This window comes from Jaculus jaculus, chromosome 3, assembly GCF_020740685.1.
Source record: "Jaculus jaculus isolate mJacJac1 chromosome 3, mJacJac1.mat.Y.cur, whole genome shotgun sequence".
Classification (NCBI taxonomy): Eukaryota; Metazoa; Chordata; class Mammalia; order Rodentia; family Dipodidae; genus Jaculus; species Jaculus jaculus.
The window spans coordinates 82647238-82665230 of NC_059104.1; the positions used below are offsets into that span (position 1 = coordinate 82647238).

Genomic DNA, 17993 nt, shown 5'->3' on the forward strand with positions numbered 1-17993 from the left:
TTCTAAATTTCCCGACTTTGATTCTCATTTGGATATAGAGTGGGGTGGGTGGCTCCAGGGTGAGGCATGTGCCTCTCCTCCCTGTCAGCAACACCAGCACTGCTTGAGTCGACGGAAGAGGGCTTCCCCCTTCTGCTGCAGGGGACCCCAGGCTTTCTCTCTGACCATGGAGGTGGTGAAGCAGCAGGTGTGGGCTGAAGCTGGAGTAGTTCTTTCTCCATGAAGTCAGTGGGTGGAAGGAAGGATGGAAAACGTCATGTGAGTTTCACAGAAGGTGCTGCATTCCATCAGGTCAACTCTTTACTAGCTTGTTAGCACTGAAAATTTGTGGAACAGAAGGAACGGGGAACTCTGCCCTGTCCCATTGCTTAGCAACGGGCTTCTTTCTCATTCTCTGCAGGTGCTTAGAGGCCCAGGTTTGAAGGTGAGGGAAAAAGGGGTGGTGGTTAAAGCTAAGGTCACTGCCTGCTTGGCATAATAATGAGACACTCTTGCCATTGTGCAAGAAGTACCTACCTCATAAAAGACAGGATCGCAAAGAAAACAATGTTGCTTAACAAATATCCGGCAAACATTTGTTTTCCTGATTTGGGGGGGGGGCGGTTATTATATACTATCTCTGAGAAGTACTGTTTTCCTTCAAGAGATCCATGTTTGTAAACTCTGTGCATTGCTGCTAGGTGGCTCAACAGACAGAGGCAGATTCATGGTTCACACCTCCAGGCAGGTGGTGCATCAGCTCCTCAGGAAAGCCCCTTTCCTGAGATATTCTGTGGGAGCCCAATGTCTCTCCTGCCAAACTGTGACGATTCCCATCTTGTCTGAATAGCTCAATGTGCCTGTTCCTGTGTCCTCTAAGAAGCAGACCATAAGATAGGCTTAAAGGAGCAGAGAGTTTAATAAATGCTTGGGTGAGGGAAAATTGGGAGGAAGCCAGAAGTTACCACAGACGGTGGTTCAAAGCTGCTCTGAATGAAGCACAGAGGGAGGAAGGTTGGAGGAAGTATCCTAGACTGTAGACTGAGGAAGGTTCCATATGGCCATGCAGGGGTTCTCCTTCATATCCTGATGGGCTCAGTCAACAGTGTGGGTCCTGAGCATGCTCTCCTTGAATTTGGAGGCCTGCAGCATAGGTCCTCAGGTGCTCCACCCCTACATGTGAGGAAATAGATTGCTTGAAGTTAAGTTGGTTTCAGTCTAGGGTATAGCAATATTTCTCTGGGTTGGTTTGAGAGATCTGGGAGGTAAGTAGAGAGCCATGTAGTAGGTCTGAACAAAGAGGTACTTTTTAGAGAAAGGAATAAATCTAAGGGCAGGGGTGTATAGCTGGGAACTAGTGTGTCCACGAGGAGAGCTTCTATGGAGAGAAAGGTTACTTTTAGTAAGAGGTTTGTATTTTTCTTCCTGTTGTTTTCCCTCTACCATATGGCTGTTCCCTGGTAAGCTCTCTGATCAAACTTCACATGAGGAAAGCTTCCAGCAGTAGTTTACATACACCTATGTCTCAGTCTGCTTGTGGTACTACAACAAAACACATGAAGCTGTGTAATTCCCAAATAATAGACATTTATTTCTCAGAGTTCTAGAGGCTGGGAAGTCCAGTGTCAGAGCAACAGCAGATTCTATAGCTGATGGTAACTGACCTCTGCATCTAAGACAACACCTTCAACAGTGTCTTCACATGGCAAAGGCAGAAAAAGGCTGAGCACTGTGTCCTCATAGCAGAAGAGAATGAATACACTGCATCAAACCCTTCTATAAGCATAGTAATGCCATGCCTGAGGGACCTGCCCTCATGACTTAGTCATCTTCTACAGGGTCCTGAATGGGGTAGGGAATAAACACACCAGGGCCTCTTGCTGCTTCCAATGAAGTCCAGATACATGTACCATTTTGTGTATCTGGCTTTATGTGGGTACTGGGGAATTGAACCTGGACTGTTAGGCTTTGCAAGCAAGTGCCTTTGACTGCCTAGCCATCTCTCTAGGCCCAGGCTCCAACTTTTATTAACTATCACATAGTTAATTAGGTTTCAACATATAAGACCACAACTGCTTTCTATTCTTTCTTTTCTCTATGGCAACTGGCTTTTCTTGCAAGCATTTGAAACTAGATTTGGTTCTCCTATATGCAATTTTACGTTGATTTTCATCTCACCCTTTCTGGGAATATTATTATGTGTCAGTTCTCCTGTGGAAGGCAGTTGTTACATGCTCTTCCTGGGAAGACCTAAGAAAAGGTTTGCTCATCCCCGACTACAACACTGCTAACAGACCAAAGAAATGACTCCACTCAAGTATAGCTTGTTCAAACAATGAGTTTACTGGGGTTACTCATGTAAGCATGGGTAACTGAAGAGCCTCCCTGCCCCCTGGCCTGGGTAACAATCATGAAAACTGTATCACTGAATTTTTCTGCACAATTTGTAGGCAGAGATAGTCTCTCATGGATGTGTCTTCTGATACAATGGAAAAGTCTCCTTTTCAAGCTGGGCGTGGTGGCACACACCTTTAATCCCAGCATTCGGCAGGCAGAAGTAGGAGGATCGTGTGAGTTCAAAGCCACCCTGAGACTACATAGTGAATTTCAGGTCAGCCAGAGCTAGAATGAAACCCTACCTTGAGAAAAAAAAAAAAAAAAAAAAAAAAAAAAAAAAAAAAAGAAAGTCTCCTTTTCCCCAGTGTTGCTTTCTGGGGACTTGTGACTCTTGGAACTTCCCTGTGAGTATGGAAGCCTCACGTTTCCCTCCCTGAGGGAGTGTTCCCATGTGAAGGATACAGTTACTCAGCAGCAGTGGTCCCAGAGCATTGACATAGGCTAAGGTGCTTCTTGGAAAGTCTGCTCATTTCATCACTTCCACTGTAGAGTTAAGGCAGTGTCTCATATAGTCAGACAGTAAAGTGAAATTTGCTCTACCACTGCTTCTCATCCCTGCTTGAGTTGTGTAGAATCTGTGTTATAATGTCCAATAACACAGTGACAGTGAAGAGCCATCAGAAGGACATTTTGGCTTGACCTCCTAAGACCACTGGGTGAATCACTAATCAGATGATACTATGGAGGGGTTCCTTGAGCACCCCAGCTCCCCACCTTGGAGCATCATGGCCCTTGTGTACTCATTCATCTGATGCAGACACTAACATACAACTCCACTGGCCTTCTGGTTCCAAGCCTCCAAGCTCTGGTTCCATAAACAGATTTCTGTTAATTAGTTTGGCAGCTCAACACCTTTGGTGTATCTTGCTCATTTAGTGCCACGCCTACTCCTGTTGGATCCGGTTATAAAGTAAACTATGTTCTTTGAGAGTTATTGCATACAGATGAATCGGCAGCCAGTCTAAGCTGACCCACAGACTCATAAAATCCAACAAGGCTCTGAGCACCTTCACCTGGGACACCCAACCTCTCAACTCTAAGGTACAAGGGACTTGCACACATCAGCACCCTGCCTGTTTTCTTGTGGAATGAGAAAATGAATGTTTGTCTCCACATTTATATTGGCAATCCATGAGGTAAGGGGAGAAATGTCTCATTGTCTCTTTGCAGAAAAAAGGAGTTAATTCTCTTAGAAACTTGGCTTCTTTTTCCCTCCTCAAATCTAGACAGACTTGTCTCTCCACACCCAGGGGATAAGAGTATGGTTTTAAATCACTCCTTGCCATTGATCTCCTGGTTTCAGGTGGATTAATAGCAGGATTCCACATCCTGTATGCCTTGGGCCACTTCACAGCCCTAGGTCTGGAAGGCAGTTTAATGTGGTTGCATCAGTTTTGAGCCCAAAGTCTCCTGTCAGCAGAGATGTATGTAGGGCTTCTATGTCTGTAGTCACCATTCAATTGCTACAGGCCTTTGCTTAATAGAAGGACTCTCTAGGCTTTCGCTGTCCTTACAGTGAACGATACAGGTATTAGGGAGAGCTAGCATGGAAATGGCTTATCTAGACCAGGCACACACTAAGACATTTTGCTTCAAGCATCTGCTGTTGCTTCATGTTCCCTCATTGTCCTTTGTGGATCTTTGACTGCATGTGTTTGGATCTCTCAATATTTGTTCATCTCCCTAAGTATTGCCATGACAAATACTCTGTGACAGCGATGTTACTACCCGATTCTCTATGTTCTGATGAGTGTGGCAATCCTTCTCCAAATAGCTCTGCCTTGCTGATTCTGCTCACAGCATGATGAATGTGTAAGGAGGCTATGATAGACAGTGGCTTGAGGACACTTGTGTAATGGAGCCCATGAGGATTCTCTGAAGCCCTTGTCATGGTTTGCATTATCTTTTTCCGCTGGGTTTGTGTGGATGTGTTCCCGTACCCACATCTTCAGCTCTGAAAGGCACCATGGGATAGGGTTATCTGGGAAAATATGGCCATCCCGAGATTTTTCTTTTCTTTGATAATTCAGTCCATGAAGATGGACTTCCATTCTGCATAAAGAAGTACCCAAGTCCATTTAGATGCAAGACTGAGCTTGCAAAGAAGCAGAAGGAGTGGACTGCTTGTAGATGGGTCTCAGAGCTTTGATATTGTTGGTGACTTAATTTTTTTGTAGCAATGTAGGATGTAGGGATGCTTGCATAATGGCCAAGCATGCTTTGCTCTGCATATCTGAGATCAAAACCTTTTATGCATATGTTTTCTCTTCTTTCTGCAAGATACTTTCTACACATTACGTTACAAGCCTACCCTAGACCTTCTCATAGTTGAGTGATTTTCCAAAACTGTAGCTGTGACTCACATGTTTTGCCTTCTTGTCCTGTGGTTCCCATGGACTGAAGACCTCCTTCTCACCGAGCTCTTTGATCCTCATGTAACCCACATTTGACTCCTTTTTTGCTCTATGCTTTGATGACTCTTGTCTTCTTTTCATTCTAGTCTTTCTCATTAATATTAATGTTATACCTACAATATTTCTCTCATTTGCTTTTTCCATAATCATATAGTAGCAAAGTTACAATGTTCTGGGTTGCAGGCTAGGTCCTGGGAAAGCATAGCTGGTCTGTTCAAGTGCCTGTAATTGGCATTTGCTGTGCTGTGGGGAGCTGGCCCTTATAGTCCAAGGTATATGCACATAGGAGAAACAACATGGTGGTTTGGGACCCCCAAATGGCAATGCAGACATGAAGTCACTGTTGAATGCTCATCACAGGACATTGTGTTATGCTCATAGAAGACTCCACAGAAGCATATCCTAAAAGCTCTGGGCAGATAGGATGGTGCCTGGTTGGGACAGGCAAAAGAACATTCCAGAACAAGGAAATGAAATTTACAAAAACACAGAGATGGCATGGCATTTCAGGGAATATGGAAGTGATGTGGCAGGTCTCAAGGCAAGAGTGGATGGTAGTATGAGACATGAGAATCCACAGGGTGCAGATGATGAAGGACCACATATATAGTGCTGAGGGGCATGGCATATCTACAGGGCCATGGGAAGAGCCTAGTCACATTGCAGAAAGGTGGCATTATCTGCCAAGTGCAAGGAGGATAGGGAAAGTGGTAGAAAGGAGGTCACTGGGAGCAGAAGCCTTGAGGTTACTGACTAATTGGCTCTGGAAGGGGCCAAGTGAGGATGATGTAGAGCCTGGGACTTGACAATATCCTCAAAGTTCACATGGGAAGTGCACTTTGAATGGCAAGGAATGTATTCTTCACACTTAACCTTCATATACCCACTGAGCATCAGCCTCATAAAGATGAGCTAGTGGGCCCTAGGAGCCTGGCGAGGATATGGCGTGCTGGCCAGGGAGCTGCTTCTCAGGTACCATGTGTCTTTTCAGCTCCACTGTAATGCATATGCTCATATGGGGAGAAGGTGCCACTTCAGCTCAGGAAGAGGATACAGCCTGTATCTCTTTCCCCTGCAAGCTTGCCCTTAAATGAGGCATTGCCTTGGGTAGTTACCTATGAATTCCTGCTGTGGCTCATAGGACCCAGGGCCAAATTAGTGTGGCAGAGTCCAAGGTTGAGATGACTCCAGGAGTTCCAGCAAAACTGCAAAAATTTACACTCCTCTGTGACTACTCCCACCACTTATTTTCCAGATGACATCCTGCTTAATCAAGTACAAATATTTTTGGGGGATTGTTCTCCCAGGAGTTACACTCCTCAGTCCACATCACGAGGGAGGTAAAGGGAATTTGAGCCCATGAATCCTAAGTTTTCACACCTGGCTGCTTGGAGCCAGTTGGTTTGTGTGGCCTGCTCCAGCAGTCTTCTGTCTCAGGTCCACACAAACCTCAGAAGCCAAAGAGATCACCTTGGGATATGTAATATTCTTCTGAATGAGCTGTTTGGGAAACTTTGGGCCAATTCATATAAATAGTATGGGAAAGATTTGGGATTCATACCTGGGTCTAAAAACTCCCTGATTGAACATAGATGTAAAAATTTGCAATGAAATACTTGCAAGCTGGATTCAAGATCATTCATCATATAAAGTGGGCTTCATTTTGGAGATGCAGGGATATAAATCAATAAATGTATTAATCACATGAATGAGCTCAAGACCAGAAATCATATGCTCATCTCAATCAATGCAAAAAGGCCTTTGATAAAGTCTAACATCCTTTTATGATAAAAGTCCCAAAGAGACTAGGGATATAAGGATCATATCTCAGCATAAAACAGCTATATATGACAAACCTATCCATAACCAATGTCATCATTTCTTCTACACTCACTTTGCACGTGGAGCAACAGACTTTGAAGTGTTGCAAGGTGGTGCAGAATGTCTGGAGAATCAATGCATCTGGGCCTAACTCCTGACTTACTTTAGGCTAGCCACTGTGCTGCCACTTCAGACCCTTGGTCCCTAGAACTGATTCCTGAGGTCCTGTTGGGGGACAAGACTAATTCCAGCTTAGCTCTTACAATGCCCTGAAAGAAGAATGTGCCACTGTGTGCATTGTATTGCCAACTCAAAACAACACTGACTGATTTTGATGTAAAAGGCAGAGTTTGTCCAGTGCTTCCTGAGGACAATTGCACAGGTGCTTAGTTTCAAAGCTTCTGCTCTAGATACTTCCTGCTCTCTTTCCTCCACATCAGCCTGGCAGTTTCAGAGGTGGAATGAATGGTCAGCTTGCTAACAATTGAGGGCAAGTAGAAGAGGATTGTCTCTGTGCATTTCAAGGCCCAGGCCTGTCTTCACAAGTAAGATCGTCCCACTTGACAGGCTGGGAAAAGCAAGCACAAGGCTATGATGACACAAGCTAAAACAAAGGAAGATCTTCCATCCATTCTGCCTCCAGCAACACGTATGATCAGTGAGAATGCTAGGCCTGCTTGGAAAGGATAGGGAATGGCTGGTTGGGTTATGTGCTTCAGAAGTGAAAATACAGGGATTGTGGAAATAGGAAATATAAAATAGAATATGAACAAATACAAAACATCAAAGACAAAAATGACAGAAGAGAAATTAGCATGAAGGCATAGGAGAGGTAAACCCTTAGGGAAGTCCAATAGAAAAGTCAACAGTAAACAAACGATAGCCTGAAGTACGGGCATCATGGGAGCATATTCCCCACACTAGCTGGGATGAATCAAAGTCATGTAAAGGCTGTTCAGAGACAATGTAGACATCCTTCCATTGCCTCGTCAGGATCTTCCCACAAACAAGACAAGAAGCAATGCTGGCACATGGAACTCCTGAAGCTTTATAAAGAAATAACAGAAAGAAACCAAGGATACTGCAGGTAACAGACATCCTATAGAATTACTGGGACTCCAAAGATGCTCTGCCCTATATGGAGTTCCTGGTGCCCAGTACGGCCTAGCCTACCCAGTGACACAGAACCACCAACTTGATTCTTTGACTCACCCATTGTATGAAGGAAGGAACTCACAGGAGGGCAGTGGCTAGCTCATAGATCCCAGGAAAAATGTTAGCCTGAATTCTCTCAACACTTAGATCAGTAAGCTCTTCACTCAAAAAAACTTTTTTTTTTTTTCTTCTGAATCAATGCCCCAGGAAGGAACAGCATCTACCATCTGGTCATATGTGTATCGGCCCATGCAGTATTCTGCAGGTTGGACGTTTACAAACTTTGTATGCTAGTTAAATATGTGGTACCCATGTATGCTACAGAGAGAGGATTCTTGTTAAATACGCAGAGATACAGACCGGTGTTTTCCACTTGAAGTTTCCAAATGAATCTCCCTTTCCTCCAGTTTCACAAACACCCATGCTGTATGCTTCTTGGCTTGGATTCAGGAATTGTGTTTACCATTTTCTCTCAATGTACCACCTTATTCCCGGGAGATGCTTTAAATATATAACAAGCACTATTGAAAGCAACAGGTTAATATGGTCTTTGAAGGATCAGAGAAAGCAAAGGTCTCTCAGGTGACTGCCCCTAAGGGAAGTCTCATGGTTCGTTGCCCTTGATTAAATTCTTGGGAACTTTCTCGCTCTGTCCAGATCAGTCAGTAGTCCTTGAGAAATGAACTTGGAAAAAATGAATAACTGCTATTAACATCTAATGGGAAAAATCTGCATGAAATTTAGGTCCACAAAGTCCTAATCTAGTGATGAGATGTTCAGAGAGATTAAAGGATCCCGGCCACATGCTAAGCTTCACAGTCAAGCTTTGCAGGGACTGTCACATTCTCATGCAGTTGGGGATTGAATCACTGGTAAATTATGCATGGAGAATAGAGAGCTTGAGTTGGTAAGGCACAGGCCTTATAAAGATAGTGCAGTAAGGTTGTATTTCATGATGCTGGACGGTGACAGCTTGAAGCCCAAGGGGAAGGACCTAGCCCATACTCTTCAGTGTGCTTGCCATCGAGTATTGAGTAGCTGGGGAAATTCAGTGCAGTTTCAGCTTACAGCACTTTCACATTATAGGGGTTTTATCAGGTCATAACCCCATCATAGGTGGGGAAGCACCTGTACTTTAAATAGAATTTGTCAAAATTTATATCTATGATACAACAGGCTATGAAATGTCCAGCCAAATGAGCACAGGTATTGATAACAAAGTCAGTGTAATCCAAACTCTGGGCATGTCTCTCTTCACCTCTGAGTAACCTCATTCCCCAGAGGACCTCACTCTGTCCATCTCTCCACAGTGGTGAGCACCTGCATTGGTTGACCAGTGCAGGGGAGGAGGAGCAGTAAACCTTGTTCCTCTGACACAGTAGAACTGGGCAAGGCAGGGAATGCTTACAGGCCTAAACTCTGACAAGGAATTTGGGGCCTGGTCCAGGTCAGTGTTGATGCTATAATATCTCATAACTTTCTTTCTCCTCCTCAACCAATCCCACTAGGGCTGCCTGGAAAATAGATCACCCTGGAAAGTCAAGGAGAATGTGTTTGGTCATTTTTCTTTTTTGGTCTGGTACATGGCAACCCTTATATCTGCCACAATATATGTCCTGCCAACAACATGGAAAGTCCTGCAGAGCAGGAACTGTCTTCACTCCTTACACAAACCATTAGGGCATGAAACTCAGGGGTGTTCTAAAATGATGCAGGTGCTCACCACTGTGGAGAGATGGACAGAGTGAGGTCCTCTGGGGAATGAGGTTACTCAGAGGTGAAGAGAGACATGCCCAGAGTTTGGATTACACTGACTTTGTTATCAATACCTGTGCTCATTTGGCTGGACATTTCATAGCCTGTTGTATTGTAGATATGAATTTTGACAAATTCTATTTAAAGTACAGGTGCTTCCCCACCTATGATGGGGTTATGACCTGATAAAACCCCTATAATGTGAAAGTGCTGTAAGCTGAAACTGCACTGAATTTCCCCAGCTACTCAACACTCGATGGCAAGCACACTGAAGAGTATGGGCTAGGTCCTTCCCCTTGGGCTTCAAGCTGTCACTGTCCAGCATCAGGAAATAAGACCTTACTGCACTATCGCTAGCTTGAGCAAACATCACAACCCAAATTTGAAGAATGGTTTCTTCGGACTGGGTATTGCTTTGGCACCACTTTAAAGTTGAAATAGCCTAAGTGGAACCCCTTCATAAGTCAGCACAGTTTGTGTCTTGTGGTAGTGAGGAAGAAGGAGGGTAGAAAGAGGGAGGGGACCAATCCAGACTGATATCAGAGAAGTGTGATTGGAGATACTGGCACTCAGAACAGAGGGGACAAATCCCTCCCCACAAGGCTGATGTAGAACAGAACAGTGAACCTGGAAATGGCCATCCCTGGGAAAGGCTGAGACTGAAATGTTTTCTAACATATGAAGGGACTGAAGAAAAGATGGCATAGGATTTAACTCTGGGCCCAGAGATTCAAGGTTCACTATCATGAGAAAGCTGGGGCAGAGTGGGTGTTGCTGGGCAGAAGTGCACCTCAGAGGGACAGCAGAAGAAGCTGGGGTCACACTGCCCATAGGCATATGGAGTCAGACTCCTTTCAGGAAAGCTGTCAGTGGCCACTGACTCTCAGGACAGGAGTTGGTGCTTTTGGAAATCATTTCCTGAGACCTGTCTCGGGGCCTTAGTCTTTTGCCTCAGAGGCGAGGCCCCATTTCTTTCTTTCTCAAGTTGCTCCCAAGAGTAAAATGTTTTCATTGACTTATGGCTTAAGTTTGGGTCAAGGACAGTCCCTGGGGCTCTCTTTGAGCATGCTTTTTGGGTGGCTTAGTCTGTCCCATAAATCAGTCTGCTGTCATTGGGTACAAATTCTCCACTTGTGGAGCGTGTGTGAAGCCCTCGACTCTACCCTAACACCACACACATGCACACAAACCTAATACAACCACTACTAAGACAGCAACAAAAAATCTAAACAACCCGAAATTCCCTTGAAGCCTCCTCCTCTCAGCCCCTAGCCCTCCCTCTGGTCACATTGTCCAGAGTCTATCTTTGCTTCCCTCTTCTGATCAGTTGCTGTTTCTGTTCCAGTCTGCATCTGTGTGGTATGTGAGACCTCCTCCCCTCCACCAGGGGCCTAATTCTTCATCTTGGGGACCAGCAAGATGGGGGAAATAGTTCTGCCCCAGCTCTCTTGCCAGCACTTAACCCCAAGGATGAATTGTGACCAACACACCAACACTTGGGATGCAATCATTTCTGCCTTTGGCTGCTTAGTCATGTGGATGGGTGGGAGCAGGGATACCCACAGAGAGACTACTGTAGCCAGTTTCCACATGCAGATGCAGCAAATATGATGTACATGTTCCTTGTGAGTAATGACCAAAGACTGAGCCATTTCTATGCCCTGCAGGCATACTGGATGGAAAGGAGGATGTCAGGGACAGAGATGCTAGGCTGTCTGTAGGCTGCTGACATTTCCTGCCTGGTGTAAGTACTATACTCTTTCCACAGTAGTCTACAAGAACCCTGGCAACATGGTGCCTATCCTTCAGAAAGGAAGGTGTACTTCAGTGAGACCCACTGGCTGAGCTGATCAGCAAAGAGAGGGTCTCTTGGTTGCTATGAGATTTTCTTCAATGTCCTCTCTGGGTTTCAAAGCCACTGTGGCCCTCACTTTTCTCTTTATAAAAAACATTTTATGTATTTATTTGTAAGGAGAGAGACAATGGGCATAGCAGTGTCTCTTGCCACTGCAAACAAGCATACCAGACACATATGCCACTTTGTACATCTGGCTTTTTGTGGGTACTGGGGAATTGAAATGGGGCCGTCAGGCTTTGCAGGCAAGTACCTTTAACCACGGAGCAATCTCTCCATTCCTGGCCCTCACTTTTAAGCAACTTTGCACAAAGTTTTCTTATTTCTGCCTTTGTTGCATCCTTCCCTTTGGGTCACCCTGCTTCTGTGCCAATCTTTTCTCCAGGCTTCCCTGCCCCAACTCTATCACCACCCCCACACACTGTGGATGTCAGAGCTCATTTGTTTTATGGGATCCATCTTTAGGGAACTTGTATGTGCAAACACTGGATTGGGATCCAGGTTCCAATTCCAGCTCTGCCTCATGTGTGTTATTTAACCTCTCTAGAACCCATGATATCCGGAGTTAGAACTCAGTGGTAGAGCATGTGCTCAGTATGGTGCAAGATCCTGGTTGCAATCCACAGTATCACCAAACAACACCATTCACATCTCTAACTCTCAGTTTCCTATTTGTAAAATAAAGCAAAGTAAACCTATTTAGTGGGGGCCGCTGTGAATGAGGCCTGAAGGAAATAGTTCCTGTAAACCTAGTTTCTGGTACTTGGTAGACCTTCAGCAGGGGTCTGTTCCTTTCTTCTGCAGTCATGCTATGCCAAGGAGGGGTCCACTCGTCAGCCCCAACCCCACAGTGTACCTTCAGTCACGTGTGCAGGATGGCCCACCAACTGCTATGCAAGTCTTGCAGAGAATGCACTGCCAGCCTTCAGGTCTGTGTCCCAGAAAGTCACATGGGGAAGGATGCATTTTAATGTTTCACCTAATCATTAAGCCCAAGGTAGACCCAGTTCATACCAGTTGAGTCCTAGTGTAGGCCAGACTCTAATTTCCTGCTTCTGTGAGTTTGACTCATTCACTTGGCTTCTCTTGTCCTCTCTGCTCTGGGGACAGTAGTAGTAATAATGATTGACGATGTCATGGAATAACATAACTATTGAGCTTATCATGAAGAGTGGGTGGGATGTAGTGGGGTCCATAAAAATTATTTTAAAAGTATTTTATTTATATTCAAGGAGAGAGACAGAGAGCAAAAAAAGAGATGGAGGTAAGGAGAGAGAGAGAGATTGAGAGAGAGAGAGAGAGAGAGAGGGAATGAATGGGTGCACCAGGGCTTCCAGCCATTGTAAATGAACTCCAGATGAATGTGCCACTTTTTGCATCTTGGCTTTATGTGGGTACTGGGGAACTGAACCTGAGTTGTTAGGTTTCAAAGACAAGTGCCTTAACCACTGAGGCATGACTCTAGTCTTCTGTAACTGTTGTTCTTGTTGATCCATCCACAAACTACTCTGAATAAAACTCATCTGAGACTAAACAAAAGTCAAGAGAACTTCTGAAACTTTCAAGATTTTCCAATCAGTTATGACATCCTCTTTCCTTTCATCTTCAAACCTCTCTAAATACCTCTTTCCCATTTATCCAACAATTCACTCATTCAACATACTCTAGCTGTAGCCATTCTAACAGAGGTTAATTGACAATAAGCATCCACTGTGTTATGGTACTGGCTTGTTTAATAGACAGTCTCTCCATCTTTTTACTGTGAAGCTCTCTTTTGCATTGTATTTCCCCTCAGTAGAGATTTTTCTCTCATTCATTTTGCTCAGCCTGTGGCATGTATTCTGTTGTGTCTTCATTTCCCACTGCTCAGGCTTGTCATGCTCCCTGCCTGCCTCAGGGTCCTGAAGCTGCTTGAATTCTACTTGACCTCATTCTATCCAATGCTCCTAGTTTCTCCAAGCCTTTGAATAAGACACTGCCATTTTTGCCCTTTAAAAAACTTTTAAACATGATAAGTTAATAAATGTTAAAAGTGGGTAGCTTTTTAGTAATATATGTAGAAGTCTGAAAAAGATACTTCTTGTATATGGTTTTAGACACCACAATGAATTTAACACATATGAGATATCTGTGCAGCCGTATGTTATAATAATGCGAGCTTAGCTTAAGAAGACAAGGGGTGGTCTAGAGAGATGGCTTAGGGGTTAAGATGCTTGCCTGTGAAGCCTAAGGACATAAGTTCAATTCCCCAGTGTCCATATAAGCCAGATGCACAAGTTGACACATGTATTGTAGTTTGTTTTCAATGGCTGGAGGCCCTGGTGTGCCCATTCTCTCTATTTGCCTTTTATTCTCTTCCTCTCATAAATAAATAAATAAATAAATAAATAAATAAATAAATAAATAAAATGTTTTCAAAAAGAAGATGAAGGGAATGTGCACAGGTGCTCTGCTCTTTCCCTGGCATGTGTCAACATCAGCATTTATTGAATCTTTCATGTATGGTTTTCACACTATCTTGGATGCTTGTTGGGTGAGAAAGTACAACATGAGTCCATTTGCAATTTGGGGAAGACTAGCTTCTCTCTCTCTCCAGAAGTGTTCTTTTCAGTATAGAGATCCCATGAGTGGTGTAGGATATAAAGCCATGACATCAAACAAGCCCTGAACACCCTCTTTCCACTGACTGTCACTCATTTAAGGTGTATTTGTAGAGGTTGAGGTTCTGGTGTTTCCAGGCACTAAGGATGAATAGGAAAGCAAGATAGAATGCTTTCTTGGAGCTGGTGCCTAGTATAGAGGAGGTAGATAATAACTGAACATGTATTCAACAAGTGTACACACACTCTCACACCCAAAAGTGAGAAAATATGAGAGAAACCATGGACTCAGTGGGTGCTAACTCAAACTGGTTGCTAAAGTGCTCTCAGAAGAGGTGGTGATGCAAGTGAGTCCTGAGTGATACCACAGTGTCATCCATCCCAGGGAGCCAGGCAAAGACCAGGGCAGGAACAGCTGGACACAGGCACAAAGTGAGGTTCATGGAGACACAATGAACATGGCAGGGGCAGAGAGTGTGGTAGTCCAGGTTCAGAGGGGCTTTGAAAGATCCTGGGAGCAGAGCAAGGGGCATCTGAGAGTGGCTTAAGAAAAGTAGCCACATGGCCTCTGTTGGCCAACATCTGGAAAGGCACATTGAGGGGAGAGGCAGCAGAAAGATTCTTGAACAGTGTTAAAGTCCCACCAACGTAGCAGCAAAGCTGATGGACAAAAGGACAGATGCATCCTGAATGTATTTTGTAGAAAAAGCAGACAGATTCAACTATGGGTTGGATATGAGGGTCATAGGAAAGAAGAATCAGGATTGAATCAAGGTTTCTTTTGATCTAGTGGGTTCTCATGCCATTAGCAGAGCTGAGGAACATCCAAATACAATAAGATGGGTATAAGATCCATTGTATTAGGTGCTAAGAAGAAAAAGAAGGTACTAGGAAAATTTCTCAGGAGTAGGATTTTCAGCCTAAGTGCATCACATGGAAGTTCCTTCCCATTCACTCTTCCATCACCCTCCCTGCCCCTCACATAGGGTGATCTACCTCTCATCCATAGCTCTGTAGCCTTGTATCCACACTGTGACAAGAGTCTTTGGGAAAACAGTTGTGCCTGGTATTAATCACCAAGTCTGGGCTCTGGACTCCTCTGGGTCTGGAAGGCAGGACTGGCTAACCTCAGAGGAAATTGCATTGATCTGGAACAATTATATCTCCCCGGTCAATTCTACTCTCCTTATTTTAGGGGTAATCATGTTCCCTCTAATTCTCAGCCTTTTATTCTCCTTGGTTAATTTGTGCCTACCAGAGACAAAGTCTCTTCCCTCTGGGCTTTATGTATGTAAGGATGCTTGCTACAGATTACTTTAAAGCATCCCAGAACCTGGTGTCTCCTCCCTCACAGATGCTCCTTTTTCAGGAGCCAGGGAGGATGTGATGATGCGAGGGAGAAGGCTTTCTAAGGCAGGCAGATCTGACAAGGAGGAGATGCACTGTCCTCTAATACTTGTTGGCAGCCCATATAAGCACTCTCCATGAGTCTGGCAGGAGATTCAACTGTCCACTCAAATCCAGACCTGGGAGTTAAGATTGTTCCGCAAATGTGAGCTCCGCCTTTGACTGCCCTGATGGGCTCTTTAGTAGGGCTCGGTTTCCTTGCTGACAGGGGAGAAACCTGGCATTCACTGTGGTTTTCCCACTACCAGACCCTGGCTGAGGACTCCCACGTTCAGTCCCATCTTTGTGAGAGGAGTGTTCTATTGTGAGAGAGGTATTCTATCTCCGTTTTTCATGAAAGAGAATACCAGATTTGAGAAAATAAGTTATCCTGTTAATAAGAGGAAGTCATGGAGATTAGTAAACCTATTCCTTCGTCACCTTCAGGAACCTATGGATACCTATCTTTGCTTGGTCAACCTCACTTGCTGGCTTTTTTCTAAGACCACACAGTGTCCAGGTGCCAGGAAGCCAGCAGTTTGGTCCCTGCTGAAGTCAGTTGTCAACCTCTTCAGCATTCCTACATGTCTTCCTGCCATTCTGTCTTCTTAGGGGATCTAAACAAGGTAGGGGGTGTCAGGGCTCAGATAATGTCAAAAAAAGTTCATTGCTGAACACAGATACAGTTTTGGGAGTATGGAAAGTGGAGGAAGGTGAATCAAGAAATAGTGGTGTGAACTAGAGGAGAAAGTTTGTGTCTGGGGAGAGTAGCAAGCAGCTGGACAGACATCTCAAAAGTAGAGAAAGGAAACAGAGGAAAAGAAGAAAGGAGGTCAGAGAAGAAAAGAGAAGAGCAAGGGACATACTCTCCATTTCCTCTTTCTTCCCTTCTTCCTGTATTTTTTGTGTTTTGTTTGTTTTTGTTTGAGGTAGGGTATCACTGTAGCCCAGGCTAACCTGGAACTTGTTCTGTAGTTCTAGGCTAGCCTTAAAGTCAGCAATCCTCCTACTTCTGCCTAGATTAAAGCTGTGTGCGCCACCACACTCCACTTTTCCTTTTCTTATTTTTTTCCCCCTTTCTTCCAGCTTTATTTGATTACATCAGAAAATTAGTTCTATAACCCCCTTAGGCATGCCACTTGGTCATGCACCAGAGAGTCACAAAGCTGGAATTCACGTCTGACTTGGACACAGCCTCGTGTTTCAGGGACAGAGCCTGTGGGGAGCCTGCACGTGTTTAGCAGCTAGACTGGCCTCAATTCTTTGCATGGGAATTAGGGTTTAGAATGTTACAGCCCGTCCTTGACTTTCTCCTTAAAACCCATCACACAAATAGGTAATTGACATGAGCCAGGACTTTTTTTTAAAATGGTTTTCACTAAGCCAGGTGAGGATTCTCTTTTAAAATATTTTTATGTATTTATTTAAAAGAGAGACAGAATAAGGCAGAAAGATAGAAAGAGAAGAGAAGAGAAGAGAAGAGAAGAGAAGAGAAGAGAGAGAGAGAGAGAGAGAGAGAGAGAGAGAGAGAGAGAGAGAGAGAGAGAGAGACGTGAGTATAGGCACGCCAGGCCTCCTGCTATAACAAATGAACTCCAGATGCATGTGCCACTTTGGGCATCTGGCATTATGTGTGTACTGGGAAATTGAACCTGGGATGTCCGGCTTTGCAAGAAAGTACCTTTAGCCACTGAGCCATCTGTCCAACCCCCAAGAATTCTTTTTTAAAGGTGGACAACTGAAGATGGAGAGGTGGTAGTCTAGCGTCTTCTTGCTGGCTGTTGACAATTGGCCTTTGTTTAGGAAGCATGCAAGGATGTCTGCCCTACTTTTGCCCAAGGAGCCATCTTCTGGGGCTGCAAATTTCTGTCATGCTCCCACAAGTTTCTTTGTTTGCACTGCGCACCACCAGCTTCCTATATAACTGTCACTCACAAAAGTAGTAAGGACCTGGCAGGCTAGTCATACTTTCTGCCTCTGTCCTGTCTCCTGGGGGTGTGTGGTAGAGGGAGGGTGGGAATGGGATGAGGGAAATGTGGAACTAGGATAGCTTTTAGGTGGTCCTGTGGAGTCCTGACTTACCTTCAGGATTGTGGTGACTCCAAAGAGGACAGTTTCCATGGGAATTTGAGTATTGATGCTGCTGACACCAGAACACAAGAGCTCTGGACAAGGCACAGAAGGCTAGAAAAAAAGAAAGAAGAAAAGTAGAGAGACAAAGAGGAAGAACTAGGAAGGATGAAGTGGGGGGTGGTGGTGTGAGGTGAGCTATGTGGTAGGCTGTTATATGGAGTTGTGGCCAGGCCAAGAGACTTCCCTCCCACTCACTGCTGGCTGGTCAGGACCCTAAGAGGCCTAATGTGTTGGTGGGAGTCAAAGCCTCAGTTAGCATTCCTGGGGTCTCCTGGGGTGCACTCTGGAACTGAGAATTCTAACTTTTTGTTTGTTTGTCTTTGTTTTTTGAGGTAGGGTCTCGCTCTAGCCCAGGCTGACCTGGAATTCATTATGTAGTCTCAGGGTGGCCTTGAACTTATGGTGATCCTCCTACCTCTGCTTCCTGAGTGCTGGGATTAAAGGTGTGTGCCACCATTCCCAGTGAGAATTTTTAACCTGTCCTATCTGACCTGGTGG

The 17993-nt window shown here is 44.6% G+C and overlaps 1 protein-coding gene across 2 annotated transcripts in view; it reads left to right on the forward strand.

Annotated features, from left to right (window-relative positions):
• Positions 1–3328: 3328 nt before the first annotated feature.
• Positions 3329–17993, forward strand: part of Kcnj1 (potassium inwardly rectifying channel subfamily J member 1) — a 30427-nt gene continuing 15762 nt past the window's right edge. The window contains exon 1 of one of the 2 annotated variants that reach the window (XM_045145390.1): positions 3329–3417. Coding sequence is in view for 1 of the 2 variants with exons in the window: in XM_045145389.1 (XP_045001324.1) it covers positions 3477–3512 (36 nt within the window). In the remaining variant the exon portion in view is untranslated. Of the gene's footprint in view, positions 3513–17993 lie in introns of both variants that reach the window. The other variant, XM_045145389.1, reaches the window with a different exon arrangement.